Source organism: Natrix helvetica (assembly GCF_964273705.1).
Source record: "Natrix helvetica genome assembly, chromosome: W".
NCBI classification, from domain to species: Eukaryota; Metazoa; Chordata; class Lepidosauria; order Squamata; family Natricidae; genus Natrix; species Natrix helvetica.
This window is the reverse complement of record NC_138555.1, coordinates 78356055-78374203: the sequence shown is the minus strand read 5'-3', so window position 1 is coordinate 78374203 and position 18149 is coordinate 78356055. Positions and strand designations below refer to the sequence as shown.

General features: G+C 40.8%; 2 protein-coding genes across 2 annotated transcripts; both read right to left on the bottom strand.

The window, feature by feature from the left end:
• Positions 1-4767: 4767 nt before the first annotated feature.
• LOC309400307 (olfactory receptor 6X1-like) lies at positions 4768-5643 on the bottom strand (the record flags this gene model as incomplete). The annotated part of the gene is made up of 1 exon (XM_081968723.1): positions 4768-5643. One exon carries the CDS (start codon positions 5641-5643, stop codon positions 4768-4770), a length of 876 nt encoding a protein of 291 aa, XP_081824849.1.
• A 10551-nt stretch (positions 5644-16194) lies between these two features.
• LOC309400306 (olfactory receptor 6X1-like) lies at positions 16195-17163 on the bottom strand (the record flags this gene model as incomplete). Its single annotated transcript, XM_081968722.1, has 1 exon — positions 16195-17163. The coding sequence occupies one exon, from the start codon at positions 17161-17163 to the stop codon at positions 16195-16197; it is 969 nt and encodes a 322-aa protein (XP_081824848.1).
• Between the last annotated feature and the right edge of the window lie 986 nt (positions 17164-18149).

Sequence of the window (18149 nt, the reverse complement as noted above, 5' to 3'; positions counted from 1 at the left end):
TCAGAATTAGAATCGAGTCAACCTTTTGCTATATTTCTGTCCCTTCTTTCTTATGATATAGCTTTGTTAATAAAGGTGTGCTATGAAAAAGTCTTTTATAGCCAGAGATGAGATATATGAGATCTTGCCACAAAGAGGATGGGATCATTAATGCAATTGAGCAGGTCCAGAGGTACTTCACGAGAAGAGTACTCCACTCCTCCACTCACAATAGAATTCCCTCTGCCACCAGGATCAAAATTTTGGGCTTGGACAATCTGGAACTGCACCGGATGAAGAATGATCTAAACACAATAAACAAAATTGTCTGTTACAATGTCTTACATGTTGACGACTCCTTCAGCTTCAACCTCAATAACACATGGGCAAACAAACTCAAAGTCAATTGTTCCAAACTCAATTGCAGAAAATACTTCAGCAACAGAGTGATCAATGCCTGGAATACTCTACCCGACTCCGTTGTTACATCCTCAAACCCTCACAGCTTCAACCTTAAACTGTCTACCGTGGACCTCACCCCATTCCTAAGAGGTTCGTAAAGGGGGTGTAAATAAACGCACCAGTTTGCCTACCATCCCTGTCCTACTGTCCCCATTTATTTGCATTCATTTCTTTCATGTCCATGTTTATATTGATACCTACTATCTTGTACATGTTTGAGAAACTAATAAATACAATAAGTACAAATACATCTTATTTTCCAAAGCACCAGAGGGCGGGACAAGAAACAATTGATGGAAACTAATCAAGGAAAAAAATCAAAATCAGAATCAGAATACAGCTGGAGGGACCTTGGAGATATTCTAGTTGAGCCCCCTGCTCAAGCAGGAGACCCTATGCCATTTTAGACAAGTGACTGTCCCGTCTATTCTTAAAACCTCCAGTAATAAAGCACCCACAATGTCTGAAGGCAAGCTATTCTACTGGTTAATTGGAGTGTACGAGAAACTTTCTAATAGTGAGTACAATTCATCTCCATTGATGGAGCACCCACAATTTCTGGAGGCAAGCTGTTCTATTGATTAACTGTCGGGGAATGTCTCCTTACTTTTAGGTTGGATCTCTCCTTGATGGAGTTCTATTTATTTCTTCACGTCCTGTCTTCAGGTGCTTTGGAAAATAGCTTGAAACCCTCCACCCTCCTCTTCTTTGTGACAGTTCCACAAATATTATAACATTGCATATCATGTCACTCCTAGTCCTGGACGTAAATTGTTTCAACTCCTACCCTCAAAATGCTGCTATAGAGCACTGCACAACTAGGCACAAGAACAGCTTTTCCCCCCAACGCCATCACTTTGCTAAACAAATAATTCCCTCACCACTGTCAAACCATTCACTGAGGCTGCGTTACTATTAGTCTTCTCGTTGTTCCTATCACCCATCTCCTCCCACTTATGACTGCAAGACTGTAACTCTGTTGCTTGCATTTTTACGATTGATATTGATATTGATTGTTTCCTGCTTGCTTATTTGTACCCTATGACTATCATTAAGTGCTGTACCTTCTGATTCTTGATGAATGTATCTTGTCTTTTTATGTACACTGAGAGCATATGCACCAAAGGCAAAGTCCTTGTGTGTCCAATCACACTTGGCCAATAAAGAATTCTATTCTATTCTATTCTATTCTATTCTATTCTATTCTATTCTATTCTATTCCATTCCATTCCATTCCATTCCATTCCATTCCACTCCACTCCACTCCACTCCATTCCATTCTATTCTATTCTCTTTAGATTAGCCATACCCAAGCAAAATACATAGACCTCTCTGTAACTAGTTTTTAGTTTTTCATGAATCGTTCCTTACCCGTTCATCTCTTCTTCGTGTGTTCTTCTAGGCTCTCTCAGTATTAAACCAGTCACTAATGTGCCCATGGACAGCAGCACAGTTTGCCTTTGAGAGAATCATATTTACTTCTTTAAAATATTGCCCCTAGCATTTAAAGCAGACCAAAAAGATTGCATCATAGAAAACCCGCTTATTTCCTGCAGTAAATTGGCAGACAATCTTGTCTCTCTCTAATTTCCCATGAGTATCCAGCCTTTGTGCATAAATTTTTATGATTTCAATAGAAGAACAACTCAATACTCTTTTTTTTTATTGGAGTCAACTATTAACCTCCATTCCAAGATCTGGAACCTTCTGTTATTAATTGTGCAAATATTTTCAGGGAAGGGATTCATTAGAGCTGCAGTCATCAACTGATGGAGGCTTTCAGAGATCTCCTGGGGGCTGAGGAGGGCAGAAGTGAGCTAAGAACATACACACACACTTCTCTTTGTCATCTAACATATGCGGTTATATACATAATTTTGAATGTATTTATTTTGTCATGTTCATGTAGTGCACATTGGAGGCGGTGACCCTTTGAGAACTGTTTCCAATGAAATTTCATGTTAATGTGCGCTGATTAGTGGGCATTCAAAGGGACAATAACGTTATGATCCTATTTCATTCTCTTCCATTTATATAGCTGTCCTTCTGCTTTCACACTCTATAGTGTGAAAGATTTAACATCTCTCTGAGTAACACATTTATTTTGGATCTAAATAAAGGTGGGCCCTCTCATGAGCTGGAAAAGGATCATGTCCAATAATTCAATGCATATTCACACTTTATTAGTTACATAAGTCGGGTAATAGAAGTTTATTACAGAGGAAACACATGTCATCTGTAAAGCAAAGAAGTTACAAATATATCCTTATTCACTTCCTCTTGCTAATGGATATAAGCCTGTGATGGCAAACCTATGGCACGCATGCCAGCGGTGGCACGCAGGGCCCTCTCTGTGGGCGCCTGCACCATCACCAGCTGCTCTTCTGGTTTCCAGTGTGCTGGTCTTCTTGAGCACTGGAGCTCTGGAAAATGTCCCGAAATATGGGCGAATAAGCAGGCTGTTTTTTGGGCCATTTTTCAGGCCATTTTCAGGCTGTTTTGCAGGCTAAATACGGCCCAAAAATGGCCTTGAAAACAACCTGAAAGTGTCCCAAAATGCCCCCAAAACAAGCCATTTGGGGGGCGTTTTCTGGGCTGACTTCAGGGGATTTTTCAGGCCATTTTCAGGCTGTTTTGCAGGGTAAAACCGGCCCCAAAATGGTCTGGAAAACTGTATCCATTATCACTTCATTTTATACATAATGCTCTAAATGTAACTGAATTTGTCTTCATTTTTTATTATAAGCTTTCATTACATCAACCTGTGTCTTTCCAGTGATAGTGCAGTCTTATGTCTCTTGCCATTTGTGGCATTAGTATTCTGGTTATTTCCTTAGTAAGTTTTGTATGGACGTCTCTTCACAACTTATTGCTTATTGCATATCTTGTATAAGCTCGAAACCCTCCATCTCCTTCTTTGATCAGCTTATATTTGGTTATCATTAGTGCTTCTGACAAAATTTCTCTCCTTAGTTCCATCAATTCTTCTCTCTTTTCTTCTTCTATACTTTGAGATCTGGGGTAGAGCTCCAGTACATCTATTTCCCCTTTCCATATTCCACTCTTTCCATTTCCAACCATGCTCAGTTCACTGTCAATATAAAAAAATTCTCTTCTCTTTGTTTATTTTTTCCTTCAGTTTTTAGAACTCTGACCTCCACTTTCTTCATTTGATGAACATCCTCAATTTTTCCATCAAATTTTACTGTTCTACGATCTATGTTCTCCAATCTCTTCTCAATTTTCTCTGTTACTTCTAATAATTTTTGAATTTCAAACATAATCTTTTGCAAGTTAAGGTTTCTTTTTCATGTTGCGCTATTCTTCCAACTTGTAAACACTGCCACTCTGGCATTTAAAATGTTTTATTAAATTTAAAGCAAGTTCATTTATAATCTTTCAAGACAAGGCTTTGTTTTCACTCCACTCCAGCTGCCAATGAAGCTCCCAAAAAACACCTGTATAAACAACCCATGCTCTTCTCACTATCATTCTCTGTAAACAAGCTGGGGAACCTTGAAATGCAAAATCAAATGATCAAAGAGAAAAAAGAATAGACAATATATCCAAGCTTTCCAAGCCTCCAGCCTCCAAGTGGCAGTGTTACTTCCTTTCCCTCTGTTATTACAGCCCTCTTTGTATTCCTTTTTATATCTTCTTTATATTCCAGGCTTAAAGAAAACAAAATTCTTGGAAGGGACCTCCAAGATCCCTTCTAACACTGTTATTCTATTCTATTCTATTCTATTCTATTCTATTCTATTCTATTCTATTCTATTCTATTCTATTCTATTCTATTCTATTCTATTCTATTCTATTCTATTCTCTACTCTACCCTACCCTACCCTACCCTACCCTACCCTACCCTACCATACCATACCATACTATACTATACTATACTATACTATACTATACTATAGTATACTACTACACTACACTACACTACACTACACTACACTACACTACACTACACTATTCTATTCTAGAATGCCTAGCAAAAATAGCTCCGGTTTTATCTCTATTTAGTGTTTGATTATTTCCTCTAGCCACTTTCTTATTCTTATCCAATATTTCTTTACTACTGGGCATGTCCACCACATGTGATAATATGTTCCCAGCTTCTGTTTACATTTCCAACATTCCTCTGATCTATTTGGAAACATTTTTGTGAATCTTGCAGGGGTAAATGCCAATGATAAAACATTTGATATAAATTTTCTTTGTATGCTGCTGACATTGTCAATTTATAATCCCCCCCCCACAATTTCCCCCAGTTCTCTAATTCTATGGTATAGCTGATTTTTGGGGGGGGTATATTTAAAGGCTTCAGGGATCTGGAATTTTTCCACCTAGCATTCTGCGTACAGAATCCTTCACTTCGTTGTTCCTGATAGTGTAGATGAAAGGATTGAGCAGGGGGGTGATCATGGTGTACAATATGGAGACAGACTTCATTGTACTGAAGGAAGAGTTTTTGACAGTAGGTCTTAAGTAGACAAAAAAGACCGATCCGTAGAGAATGCTGACCACAACCAGATGGGAAGCACATGTTGAAAAGGCCTTCTTCTGTCTGCAGGATGAAGGCATTCGAAGAACGGTGTAGAGGATGAAGAGGTAAGAAATGAGGGTGAAAAGCAGGGAGGACATAATCAAGACCACAACGAGGAGGAAGCCAAGGACTTCAATAAGGTGTGAGTCTCCTCCAGCAATCTTCAGCACGGGTCCAACGTCACAAAAGTAATGATTGATAATGTTGGCAGTGCAGTAGGGCAAGTTCGCAATCATCACGACCTGGCAAATGATGGACCCAAATCCTCCAAACCAGGCTGATATTGACAGTTTAAGGCAGATGCTTGAAGGCATGATAGAGGTGTGTCTCAAAGGGTGGCAAATGGCTAAATATTGATCCAATGATATCAAAGTGATGATGAAAAATTCGGTGACTCCAAAAAAGAAATAGAAGAATAACTGTATTAAACAGCAATAGAAACAGATGGAATTGTTGGAAGAAGTATAATTGAGCAACAGCTTGGGCATGAAGGTTGTGGTGTGTCCGATGTCTTTGAGGGAAAGGTTGCTAAGGAAGAAATACATGGGCTTCTGCAGATGGTGGTCCTTGATTACCATCATAATGATGAGCCCATTGCCCATCAGGCACAGGAGATAGAGCAGGAAGACACTGGCATACATCACCCTTTCCATTCCTACAACCTGTGGCAATCCAAGCAGAATGAATTCAGTTGCTCTTCTGCAATTGGTCAAATTCATCCTCCCCTTCTGTTATAAAAAGAGAAAATGTGGAAATTTCATTGACTCAAGATTTAGCGAAATTTGTAACATCCTCTTTCAGAAACTAGTTGTTGGGTTTCCAAATAAAATCTAAAAGTAAATCAGAGTCCAAGGCAAAGTATCACTCAAAGTATTCCTATTTATTAAGAGAGCCATGTTGGCACATTTGGGAAAACCTGAATCTGAAAGCTTCCCAGTTTTCCAGACTTACTTGGAAGTTCAAGATCTTGCCCCCCACACCCACAAGTCCATCCCATGGTCCAATCTTCCACTGCAGTGTCGGCAATTCTACCCATCCATGTTTGGTCAGATGCAGAGGTGCAAAGACAAAAGATGACCTTGGCTTTCTAGAAAGAATGTTGTTATGGCTACATAGTATGCAACTCCTTACAATCCCCCCTCCCATTTTTCCACAATAGGAAATGCATAGTAGACTAATAGAAAGTGTGGCAGTACAAAGATCTAAAAGAAAAGACGGCCACAGGCCTGTCACTAATGTCACGACTTCAACATGGAGAACACAACGGTGAATTTACACATCAAAGAAAAAAAGGTTACGTGTAGCTACAGCACTTGAAATTAAATACACATATTTGTTTATCAGTTCTGATGACTAAAGGCCTGTAACTAAAATCACAAAACACATATGGCCACAATCAAAGAAACACTATTTGATATAAAGAGACACAAGATTCCAAGAGAATCTTTCTACGGATTTTAGAAAGACTAAGAGATGATGGGTAATAAGAAAATATATTAATAAAGTGAGAAAATAGCATAACCTCAATAAATTCAGCTTAGTAGATGGTAATTTAAGATTGGGTAATTTAATTGTATTATTAATATTAACAGTGCGTTAAATTTTATTGCCAATTTAAAATACCAAGGATTAGATACACAACATTGAGATACACTCCCATGGTGGATTGAATATTGTTAATAATTGGTATTATTAGTAACCCCACACATTTGGAATAGGGATGCTATGGTGGAATAATGAGTGATTTTTTTAAAAATATTGAATGATACCATTTAGTAAGGGATAACAAATACAAGTGAGTGTTATTTATTTTTACATGAATTAATGGGAAAAAATGTAAAAGGAATATGAAATGAGACTAGAATTGTTGAAGTTGGAAGATGAGAACTCCACATACCATTTGTATTATTATTGTTATTGTTAATTATTGTTTAAAAATAAGACTTGACCCAGTCAATGCACTGTCCATAAAAAAAATGTATGTTATGTTTATATTGGAACAAATAAAAATAATTATTTTTTTGTAAAAAAAAAGAAACACTATTTGAAATCAGTGACACGTGTGAAATTTGTCACTGTTGGCAATTTCATTTGGAAAATCTTAAAAATATAATGACAACTTCGCAATATATACTGTAGCCTACCGTTGAAATATTTTGATATCAATTAGAACTTGAGAACTTGGGAATTCTGGATCGACAGAGCTCCATACACCCGTGCAGGAATCTTCTTTGCCTTGTTAATTATCTAAAGAATAGAGGAGTCAAATACTGAAAAACGAAACATGCAGTGTGATAGAAATATGAAAGTAAATAAAAGGGATATAGAAATATAAAAGCTAAGATGTTTCTCTCTGTGCATGGGAGTAGATGTGTAGATATGCTAGGAAATCCTAGTTATTTTTGCAGTACATTCTGTTCTATGTCATGGAGCAAAAGATCTCTCCATGCTTACCTTGACTTGTTCTTGCTTTCTTATCTGCCTTTCTTCTCCAAGTACAATACCCTTCACTCCATCATCCCATCCACTTATGAAGACAATGTTTTCAAGAACCATAGAAAATGTTGCATCAGATGTTCAGGGGTAAATTGTAGACTTCTTGAGAAATATTTTCATTAATATTTAAAGAGCATCAAGCAGATGGCATCATAGAAGGTTTATATACTTCTTCTCTACAGAAGCGCGGAAACCAGTCTCTATGGATATTTGCATTTAATTTCCCGTGGGTATCCATGCAGTGTATCTAGAATATACTCAGGGCTGATATGCTTTGAATCAAATCTAATCTGTGGGATGCCACAGAGAGGAGAGGGGGGGGGGTGTCAAGCTATTCTCCAAAGCACCCAAAGGTCCGACAAGGAATAATGGATGGAAACTGAACAAGGAGAGAGATTCAACCTGGAAAAAAGGAGACATTTTCTGGCAGTGAGCACAATCAACCAATGGAACAGAAGTTGCTTTCAGAGGTTGTGGGGGCTTCGTCACTGGAGGCTTTCAAGAAGAGCCTGGACTGCCCTCTGTCAGAAATGGCGCGGGGTTTCCTGCTTGGGTGTGGGGTTGGACTAGATGACCTACAAGGTCCCTTCCAACTCTGCTATCTGCTAAATGACAAGTGGCACCCCCGAAATAGGAGATCCTTTGGAGACACACCAACGAGGATAAACTTTTAAGCATTTTTTTTTAAATAAATGATGGGATTCCCATTCTTGTTCAAATGCAAAAAGAGAAAGTGTATAAAACCTTCAATGAGGCAATGCTTGATCTTGCACAGAAGAATGAAATGGTCTCTAATATTTCCAAAAGTATCCATAGATTATGGTCAGCCTGGATTATTTAGAATCAGCACGACTGATATCCAGTTCTCTTTGAACTAACTTCCAAGAAATAGAGCTTAGTATATATTGCTAATGGGATGTGGTGGCTAAGATGCTGAGCTTGTCGATCAGAAAGTTCAGCAGTTCAGCTGTTCGAATCCCTGGCGCCGTGTAACAGAGTGAGCTCCCATTCCTTATCCCCGCTTCTGCCGACCTAGCAGTTTGAAAGCCTGTAAAAATGCAAGGAGAAAAATAGGGACCACCTTAGTTGGAAGGTAAGAGCATTTGTTGCGCCTTCGACATTTAGTCATGCCAGCCATGTGACCATGGAGACGTCTTTGGACAGTGCTGGCTCTTTGGCTTTGAAAGGGAGATGAGCAACGCCCCCTAGAGTTGGGAATGACTAGCACATATGTACAAGGGGAACCTTTACTTTTATATATCTAGTTATTTGCGGGACCTAGTTATTTGAGGGATCGTATCCTGCCCCATACATCCCTTCGGCCGATTCGCTCACACAGAGAGGGACTCCTCCGGGTGCCATCCACTAGGCTGTGCCAGTGGGCGACGCCTAGGGGAAGGGCCTTCTCTGTGATGGGCCCGACCCCCTGGAATGACCTTCCCCCTGACATTAGAATGGCTACGGATCTCCGCTCCTTCCGTCAGAAACTTAAAACCCACCTATTCCAGCTAGCCGGCTTGGCCTAATTCCATCTTTCCCACCTCAGTTTTATTTCTAAATTTTTAGGATTGGTTTTTAGGGTCTGTTTTTAATGTTTTTAATTTTTATAAATTCGTACAGGGGTTGTTTAATTTGATTTTTAGCTATGTATGTATGTTTTTAAATTTATTCCTGTACACCACCCCGAGTCCCTCCGGGGAGAGGGGGCAGTCTAGAAATTTAATAATAATTATTAAATTATTATTATATCGCTAAGTCTGTCAGTGTGCATGAGAATTCATGACTTGCAGAGACAGGGTAACAAGGCCAGCCAGTGAATAGGCATGGCAACTAAATCAGCCAATGAGGGATGTTTGGAAACCGAAACAGTATTTGCTATGTGAGCAACAAGGAGACAGCAAGGAGCCTGGGCGTGGCTTAGCTTAACTTCTCTGTCTTAGCTTAACGCCTCTCTGTCCAAAATGTGAACTTTGCTGTCTTGAAAAGAGTGGCCTTTGTTTAAATGGAGATGGATTGATGAATCTAGTCCTGATGGCTTTGCTCTCCTATGTTGTGCCATGCATTTATAAAGTGCTTGTTTTGTTTCTCCAATGTACAGATTTGCACCCAGCTCACTGCATTTGTCCTGCAGATACCACGTTGCTCAGTTTGTGTCTGGGTGTTTTATCCTTGGGGTCAAAGCATGCAGAGAGTTGAAAAAGTTGCAGTATGCAAGGATTTTATGGGTCAAGGTTGACAATTTGATTCTGCTGCAGGACATGCCTTCCTGTTCTTCAGTCTGACCATTTCCTGTGTTCCATTTCTTCTCCTCATGGAAATAAAGTCCATGCATCTGTAACATTGGGAAAGCTCTGCATATATGCTCTCCTACATGTAAATACTTACCTACCTCTCAGATTGATATGCCTCCAACATTTCCTTACAAGATATGTTCTCTGTATGGGATGGGATCACTCATGAGCTCTCAGGATTAAGGGGGACTTGAATCTGAGCCACTCCATTCTCAACCCAACTCTTCAACCACAACGGCATTCCATGGTAGTGTACAGCATTCCAAGGAAAATGGTAAAAAAAAGACTTCATTGAAACACATCATGATACAAAGTCAATTCATGATGAGAAGCTTAACATCTCAACTAGTATGGAATCCCCCAACCGCAATCTTGATGTCAGCGTTCCAAATAGCATCCAAAAGTAAATCAGAGTCAAAGGCAAAGTATTACTCCAAGTTCCAATTTATTAAGAGAGCCATGTTGACGGACCTTGGAAAACCCAAATCTGAAAGCTTCCCAGTTTCCCCCACCTAGTTGAAAGTTCAAGACCTTGCCCCCACACCCGCAAGTCCATCACGTGGTCCAATCTCCCACTGCCACACCAGCAGTTCCCCACATCCAGCTCCGGTCAGGTGCAGAAGTGCAGAGACAAAGGATGACCATGGCTCTCTAGAAAGAGTTTTGTTATGGCTACCTAGTATCTAACTCCTTACAACCCCCCCTTTCATTTTCCCACAATAGAAAACACATAGTAGAAGAATGGAAAGTGCGGCAGGCCAAAGATCCAAAAGAAAAGATGGTTATAGGCCTGACACTTGATTTGTGACTCTCTCAATATTGTGAAGAAACAAACATTAACACTGATAAAGTTACCTAGTTTGGATAATGAAACATCTGCAAGAAAACAACCAAGGAAAGAGAACACCAAGGAGTCCTCATGGGAAAAAAATGGCTTCCAGCGGTGAGTTTACTTACACAAAGTGGTATATTTGAACCAACGTGTTATACAAAACCTACCTATTCACCAGGCGTGAATTCTGGCAGCTGCTATTGCTGGTTCGCTCATGGTTGTGCAAATGTGCACTCTTGATGCACAATCTGCGTGCATGCGCAGTACTATAAAAATGTTTCTGTGCATGCACAGAAGCCAAAACAAGATGACGGTACCTATGACACACCAGGAGAACTGGTTCGGGATCACTGCCAGTTCCAGCAACCCAGGCTGCAAAATCACTATCGGAAGGGCAGTCGTTTACAGACTTTTATACTATTTAACCAGAATATCGATCAACCCAAAGTACACTAATATGGGATAATAGGAATCTTAAATATATGTAACTGTCTTTATAATGGAGCATGTTAAGAGTTCTGTAAGAGGAAAACTTTAGTGAGGAGATTAAGGGTTTGCAAGAGGAAGCTTAAATCACACCTAGCCAAACCGCAGAATTGAAGACAGGAAACTTTGATAGTTTTGCAAGTACCTGTGACTTACTAGAAAAGCCACATTTTATTTTAGCTTTGAGAGAAGGAAAAGGGAGGGCTTGTGGGGGTGTGGGGGGGGGGAGCCTGTCAGATCTATAATAGTTTTGCAAACGAATCCTTCGGGAATCAGTCTGTGCTTACTTTGCGACTGAATCTTGCGCAATAAACCTTTTCGGTTTGATCCTGGAATTCCGTGTCAGTTCCTATATTCTATAATAACACTGTCTTCCTATGTAAGATACACCTCTTTCCTGTGTTCCTGTTTTCAGGCCAATTTGTCAGGCCATTTTCAGGCTGTTTTCCAGGCTAAATCCGGCCCCCAAAATGGCCTGGAAAACAGCCTGAGAAGTGTCCTAAAACGACCCCAAAACAAGCATTTTGGGGGGTATTTTCTGGGCTCTTTGCAGGCCATTTTGGGCTGGTTTTTTTGGGCCAAAAATGGCTTGAAAACAGTCAAAAACCCAGGCATGGCTCTGGCACATGCACATATATGCACACACAATCTGGTTTCGGCAGTCGATGCCGAAAAGGATCACCATTACTGATCTAAGCTATAACAACACCTTCTTCTTCCCTCTCATCTTCAACATCTACTCCATGAAACTTCATGTTTCCTCCCATGAAAGACGGAAACTACCAAAAGCCTTAGAAAATCATGTTTCCTGGCAGATAATAGTTCCTTCAGATCAGATCAGATCGAAAGGTACTCCAAGTGATTGACAGCACCAAATGTATCTCTTTCATTTTTTTTTCAAACATCATACTGGGATGTCACTGCGTTAAATGTTTGCTAGCCTGATCTGAATAGCTGAACTGAAAGAGTTACTGCGCAGGTCATAAGTTCTTATCTGACAATGATTTATTGCGCATGCTTAGCATGTTTATTATGTCACACATTCCAGAGACTTCTTTCCTTTTTGATCTTCGTCCGTCTGCCAGGAAGCTGGTAGACAAAACTGTTTCTTGCCAAAATGTAACAATTAGATAGATTTGTTTTATTTTCTATTTCTTATTTTTGTATTAAAGCTTGTTTTTAATTAGAATATGTTTTCCGGGATTTTATTTTCATTTTCGCACCTTAAAGAAAATGCTGTTTGGAAAAGCCGCGATCTAAGACCTCATCTAGTTCAGGGTGAAATTTTCCCCTGACATGGGATTCGAACAGTGTGTTGTTGTTTTTTCTCCAATAAAGCCTCTGGAGCCTGGGGAGGGCGAAAAATGGCTTTGAAACAGGGTGAACTCAGCTCACGTGCCCTGACAAATGGCTCCGTGTGCCACCTGTGCCACCTGTGGCACGCGTGCCATAGGTTCGCCATCACTGTCTTAGGATGTCAAAGCACCTAGTAGGGCTGTATTACAGATTAGAGGGACGCGGTGGCTCAGTGGCTAAGACACTGAGCTTGTCGATTAGAAAGGTTGGCAGTTTGGCGGTTCGAATCCCTAGTGCTGCGCAACGAGGTGAGCTTACTTGTCCCAGCTTCTGCCAACCTAGCAGTTCGAAAGCATGTAAAAATGCACGTAGAAAAATAGGAACCACCTTTGGTGGGAAGGTAACAGCATTCCATGCGCCTTCTGCGTTGAGTCATGCTGGCTAAATGACCACGGAGACGTCTTTTCTGGCTCTTTGGCTTTGAAACGGAGATGAGCACCGGCCCCTAGAGTTGGGAACGACTAGTACACATGTGCTAGGGGAGTCTTTACCTTTACTTTTACCTTTACAAATTATCCTTCTCCTCATTTCATCTTTCCTATTACCTATTTCCTTAGCTTCTTATGACTGTAACTGTCAACCCTGAAGGTGATCTGGCCGAAGCCATCTTCGAGCCTCAGTGCTGCCACAATGGACTTGAGCAACAGGGAGGAGGGATTAGAGATAGCTGGGGGGGCTGTGTAGTCAAAATAAAATACTTTCCCCTGGGAAGCAAAGACATTCTCACACCTGGCTGTAGGAAGGAGGAGTCATGTCACCGGACCTATGGAGGCTGCCATGATTGGGCCATGTGACTGATTCTTTGGGATTGAGGGAAAAACTTTTACTTTTAATGAGGTGAAAACCACAGGAACATTCAGAGTTGGTTTTCACCGGATCTGTGCCAATATGACTTATCCAATAAAGCTATTCTTTGAGGAATCCACCAGCCTCGTTTTCCTTGCTATTGGGTGCATTACTTAGAATTCTGACAATAACTTTGCTGTTTGTACCTCAGGATTTATGTTGATTGCCTTTATTTACTATCCTGTGACCATCACTGAGTTTGTATTTTAGGACGATTGTACTTTATGATTGCAATCATAATTTATCTCTTGTTGCTTGTATGTACACTGGGGGTTTATGCACCGAAGAAAAAAATCCCTTGCCTGCCCAATCACGCTTGGCCAATAGAGAATTCTACCGTTCATTCCAATCGTCTTTGTTCAATCAACTGCACCAGGAAATCCTAAGGATGCAAATTGATCCCCAAGTCAAAATCAAAAACAAAGAATCTCAGAGAGCAGATCACCGCTACGTCTGGTACGGAGCCATGAAAAAAAAAATGATATCCTTTTGTCATGATTGAAGAACATGTTCAACATATACATGAAACCGCTGGGCGAGATCATCCGTGGTTTTGGGGTATGGTATCATCAATATGCTGATGATACCCAACTATTCCTCTCTACCCCAAACCACCCAAACGATGCCCTCAACGTGATGTCCCGACGCCTGGAGGCTGTGCGGATCTGGATGGGGAGGTACAGGCTCAAGCTCAATCCCTCCAAGACTGAGTGGCTGTGGTTTCCGTCATCCCGATTTGTACATCTTGTTCCATCTTTGACGATAGGGAGAGAAATTTTAGCCCCCTCAGAGAAGGCTCGCAATCTGGGAGTCCTCCTGGATATGCGGCTTAGTTTAGAAAAACACCTGACAGCCGTGACCAGGGGGGGCTTTTACCAGGTTCGCCAGGTACATCAATTGGGCCCTTCCTGGATCGGGATGCTCTGTGCACAGTCACTCATGTCCTCATCCTTTCCCTCCTGGACTACTGCAATGCTCTCTATATGGGGCTGCCCTTGAAGAGCACCCAGAGGCTTCAGCTGGTCCAGAATGTGGCCGCGCGGGTTGTCATGGGGGTACCTAGGTGCTCCCATGTTACACCCCTTTTAGGTGGCCTGCACTGGTTGCCGGTTGTTTTCCAGGTGCGATTCAAGGTATTAATTATGATCTTTAAAGCGCTCCATGGCTTAGGCCCAGGGTACCTGCGAGACCACCTACTGCCACCAGTAGCCTCCCACCGTCCAGAACGATCCCACAGAGTTGGCCTCCTCAGGGTGCCGTCGGCCAGGCAGTGTCGGCTGGTGACCCCCAGGGGGAGAGCCTTCTCTGTGGGAGCGCCTTCCCTCTGGAATGAGCTGCCCCCGGAGCTTCGCATAATCCCTGACCTCCCGTCCTTCCGCGCGCCCTAAAAAGTTGGCTTTTCCAGCAAGCCGGCCTGGCCTGTTAATTTTAACTTATTTTAAATGTATTGTCTTTAAATTCAGTTTTTTTTTGGGGGGGGGGGAAATGTATTTAATTTTTTAAAACTTTTGGGATGTTTGTTTTTTTAATCTTGTACGCCACCCTGAGTCCTTTTGGAGAAGAGCGGCATATAAATCCAAACAAGCAAACAAACAAACAAACATTCAAAAGCTATCCTTTCATGATAAATACTTCCTGGGATTCAAGTTTAATTGAAGTTATGGGTGCTACCATCATCATAGTCTCAAATACTGGATGATGGATGTTGACCTGTTTCTCCTTCCAACTTGCCTTGAGTTAAGCAGCCAAAAAAGCCAATGCAATCCTAAATTGCATTAACAGAGGGATGCAATCAAGATCCAAGGATGTACTAATACCACTCTAGAAAGCCTTAGCAAGACCACACCTAGAATACTGCATCCAGTTTTGGTCACCACATTATAAAAAAAGGATGTTGAGACTCTAGAAAAAGTGAAGAGAAAAGCAATCTGGATGATTAGGGGCACTGGAGACTAAAAAATATGAAAATGGCTACAGGAACTGGGCATGGCTAGTCTAGTGAAGAGAAGGACCAGGGGAGACATGATAGCAGTATTTCAATATTTGAGGGTCCGCCACAGAGAAGAAGGAGTCAAGCTATTTTCCAAGGGACCCGAAGGCCAGACAAGGAATAATGGATGGAAACTGAACAAGGAGAGATTCAAACTAGTAATAAGGAGAAATTTTCTGACAGTGAGAACAATCAACCAACGGAACAGCTTCATCACTGGAGGCTTTCAAGAAGAGATTAGATTGGCAATTTTAAGAAATGGTGCAGTGGTGAAATTCAAAATTTTTTATTACTGGTTCTGTGGGCGTGGCTTGGTGGATGAGGCAGGGGAAGGATACTGCAAAATCTCCATTCTCTCCCTACTCCTGGGGGAAGGATATTGCAAAATTCCCATTCCCACCACACTCTGGGGCCAGTCAGAGGTGGTATTTGCCGGTTCTCCAAACTACTCAAAATTTCTGCTACTGGTTCTCCAGAATCTGTCAGAACCTGCTGAATTTCACCCCTAGTGTAGGGTCTCCCAGTTGGGCAGGGGGTTGGACTTCACAACCTACAAGATCTGTTCCAACTCTGTTAATCTGTCAAAGTTAGGGTAAAAAATTGCTGATGGATACCGTTTCTCTGAAAATAAGACCTCCTGGGATAATAAGCCCAATCAGGCTTTTGAGCACAGGTGCTAAAAATAAGCCCTCCCCAAAAATAAGCCCTCTCCCAAAAATATTACAACACAGCAGCAGCCATGAGGTGACAATGCTCACCACCTCCTGCACCTCAAAAATAATAAGACCTCCCGGAAAATAAGGCCAATGGTTTATTTTGGGGGTCAAAAGAAATTAAGACCCTGTCTTATTTTCGGGGAAACACAGAAGTTCATCCATTCCTCTTCTTGAAGAATGGGATTGTTTCTTCAGCCAGGTCTAGGTTTAGATTTTAGGGGAAGCTGGAGTCTATTTTTTCTTAATGCTTTCCAAATGGCTTCTTTCACTTCATTGTTCCTAATAGTATAAACAAAAGGATTGAGCACTGGAGCAACCGTAGTATGGACCACAGAAACAGACCGTATTACACCAAAGGAAGAGCTCTTGACAGTAGGTCTTAAATAAACAAAAAAGACTGACCCATACAAAATGCAGACCACAACCAAATGGGAAGCACATGTAGAAAAGGCCCTCTGTTGTCTGGTTGATGAAGACATGCGGAGAACGGTGAAGATGATGAAGAGGTAAGAAATGAGGGTGAAAAGCAGAGAGGACATCACCACGAGTACAGTAATAAGGAAGCTCAGGGCTTCGATGAGATGTGTATCTCCTCCTGCAATCTTCAAAAGAGGCCCAGCATCGCAAAAGAAATGATTGATAATGTTGGAGGTGCAGTAGGGTAGGTTGGCAACCATGACGACTTGACAAATCACGTAGGAAAAAACCACAAACCAGACTGCCATGGATAGCTTAAAACAAACCCCAGAAGTCATGATGGTGGAGTATCTCAAAGGATGGCAGATGGCTAAGTATCGGTCCAAGGATATCAAGGTGATGATGAAAAATTCCGTAATGCCGAAGAAGAAGTAGAAGTACAGCTGTGTTATGCAGCAGTAGAAACAGATGGAATTCTTTGCCGAGAGATAGTTGACCAGTAGTTTAGGAATAAAAGCTGTGGTGTGTCCAATGTCAATGCAAGAAAGGTTGCTAAGGAAGAAATACATGGGCTTCTGGAGATGGTGGTCCAAAATGACTATCACAATGATGAGCCCGTTGCCCATCAGACACAGGAGGTAGAGCAGAAAGATACCTGCATGCATCACACTTTCCATTCGCCCTACACCTGGCAATCCGACCAGGGTAAACTCTACCGCTCTTGTACAGTTGGTCAAATTCATGTTCTCTTAAAACACAGGAAAATATGGTTTCTTCACTGAGTCACTCTTTAAGCACATTTCTAAACACAATTTTCATGAATTACTGTTGTGTTTGGAACACATAAACCATACTAGTACATTTAAAGAAATGCCATCAGCTACCTGGTTCATACTATCATATGTGGTGGACATGCCCCAAAGCAAAAAATAAAATTAAAAAATACTGGACAAAAAATACATACATGATTTGGAAAAAAAATGACAAAACGACATATTGATTTAAAGCCAGAAATATTTTTGTTGGGTATTGTACCGGATGAATATAACAAGGGGAATATATATTTGATCTTACATGTATTCACTGCAGCCAGAATGGTACTTGCGCAAGGATGGAAAAGTGAAGATATCCCTACAGACGAAAATGGGATTAAAAAAAATATTACATGGAATGTGCAGAAATGAATAGATTAACACTTACAATTAAGGAAAAAGAACAAACTGAATACTTTTTGACATGGGGTTTACTTTATCGATGGTTAGCCAACAAAAACAGAAGTTAGAAACATGGAAATACAAAATAAAAAAAGATTAATGAAACGAGGGAGGTTTGTTAAGATAGAAAAGTAAATATTATGATGATTATTTCTATTATTATAGAATTAATATTAATGTAATGAGCATTGTTGTAAACACCATGGTTATTATTTTTCAAAACTATTTGTACCCAGATGACACACTGTTTAATTGGAAATAGAATGTTTATATTGTGGGAAGGGAACTTCACCAAGACAGTGCTGCATTAGGAAGACCAGTACAGCCCATAACCAAACTGAAAGTCACTAGAATAACAAAGCCAGCATACATTCTAAAAGAAACATCCTGAGCATAATTACCAGGATATCAGGACAATTAGAAATAGCTGCAGAGTACAAATAATACAAAAGACCTAGGAAGTGCAGGAAGAAGCTACCTTTAAGAGACGAAAAAGGTCAGAGTGACAACAAAGA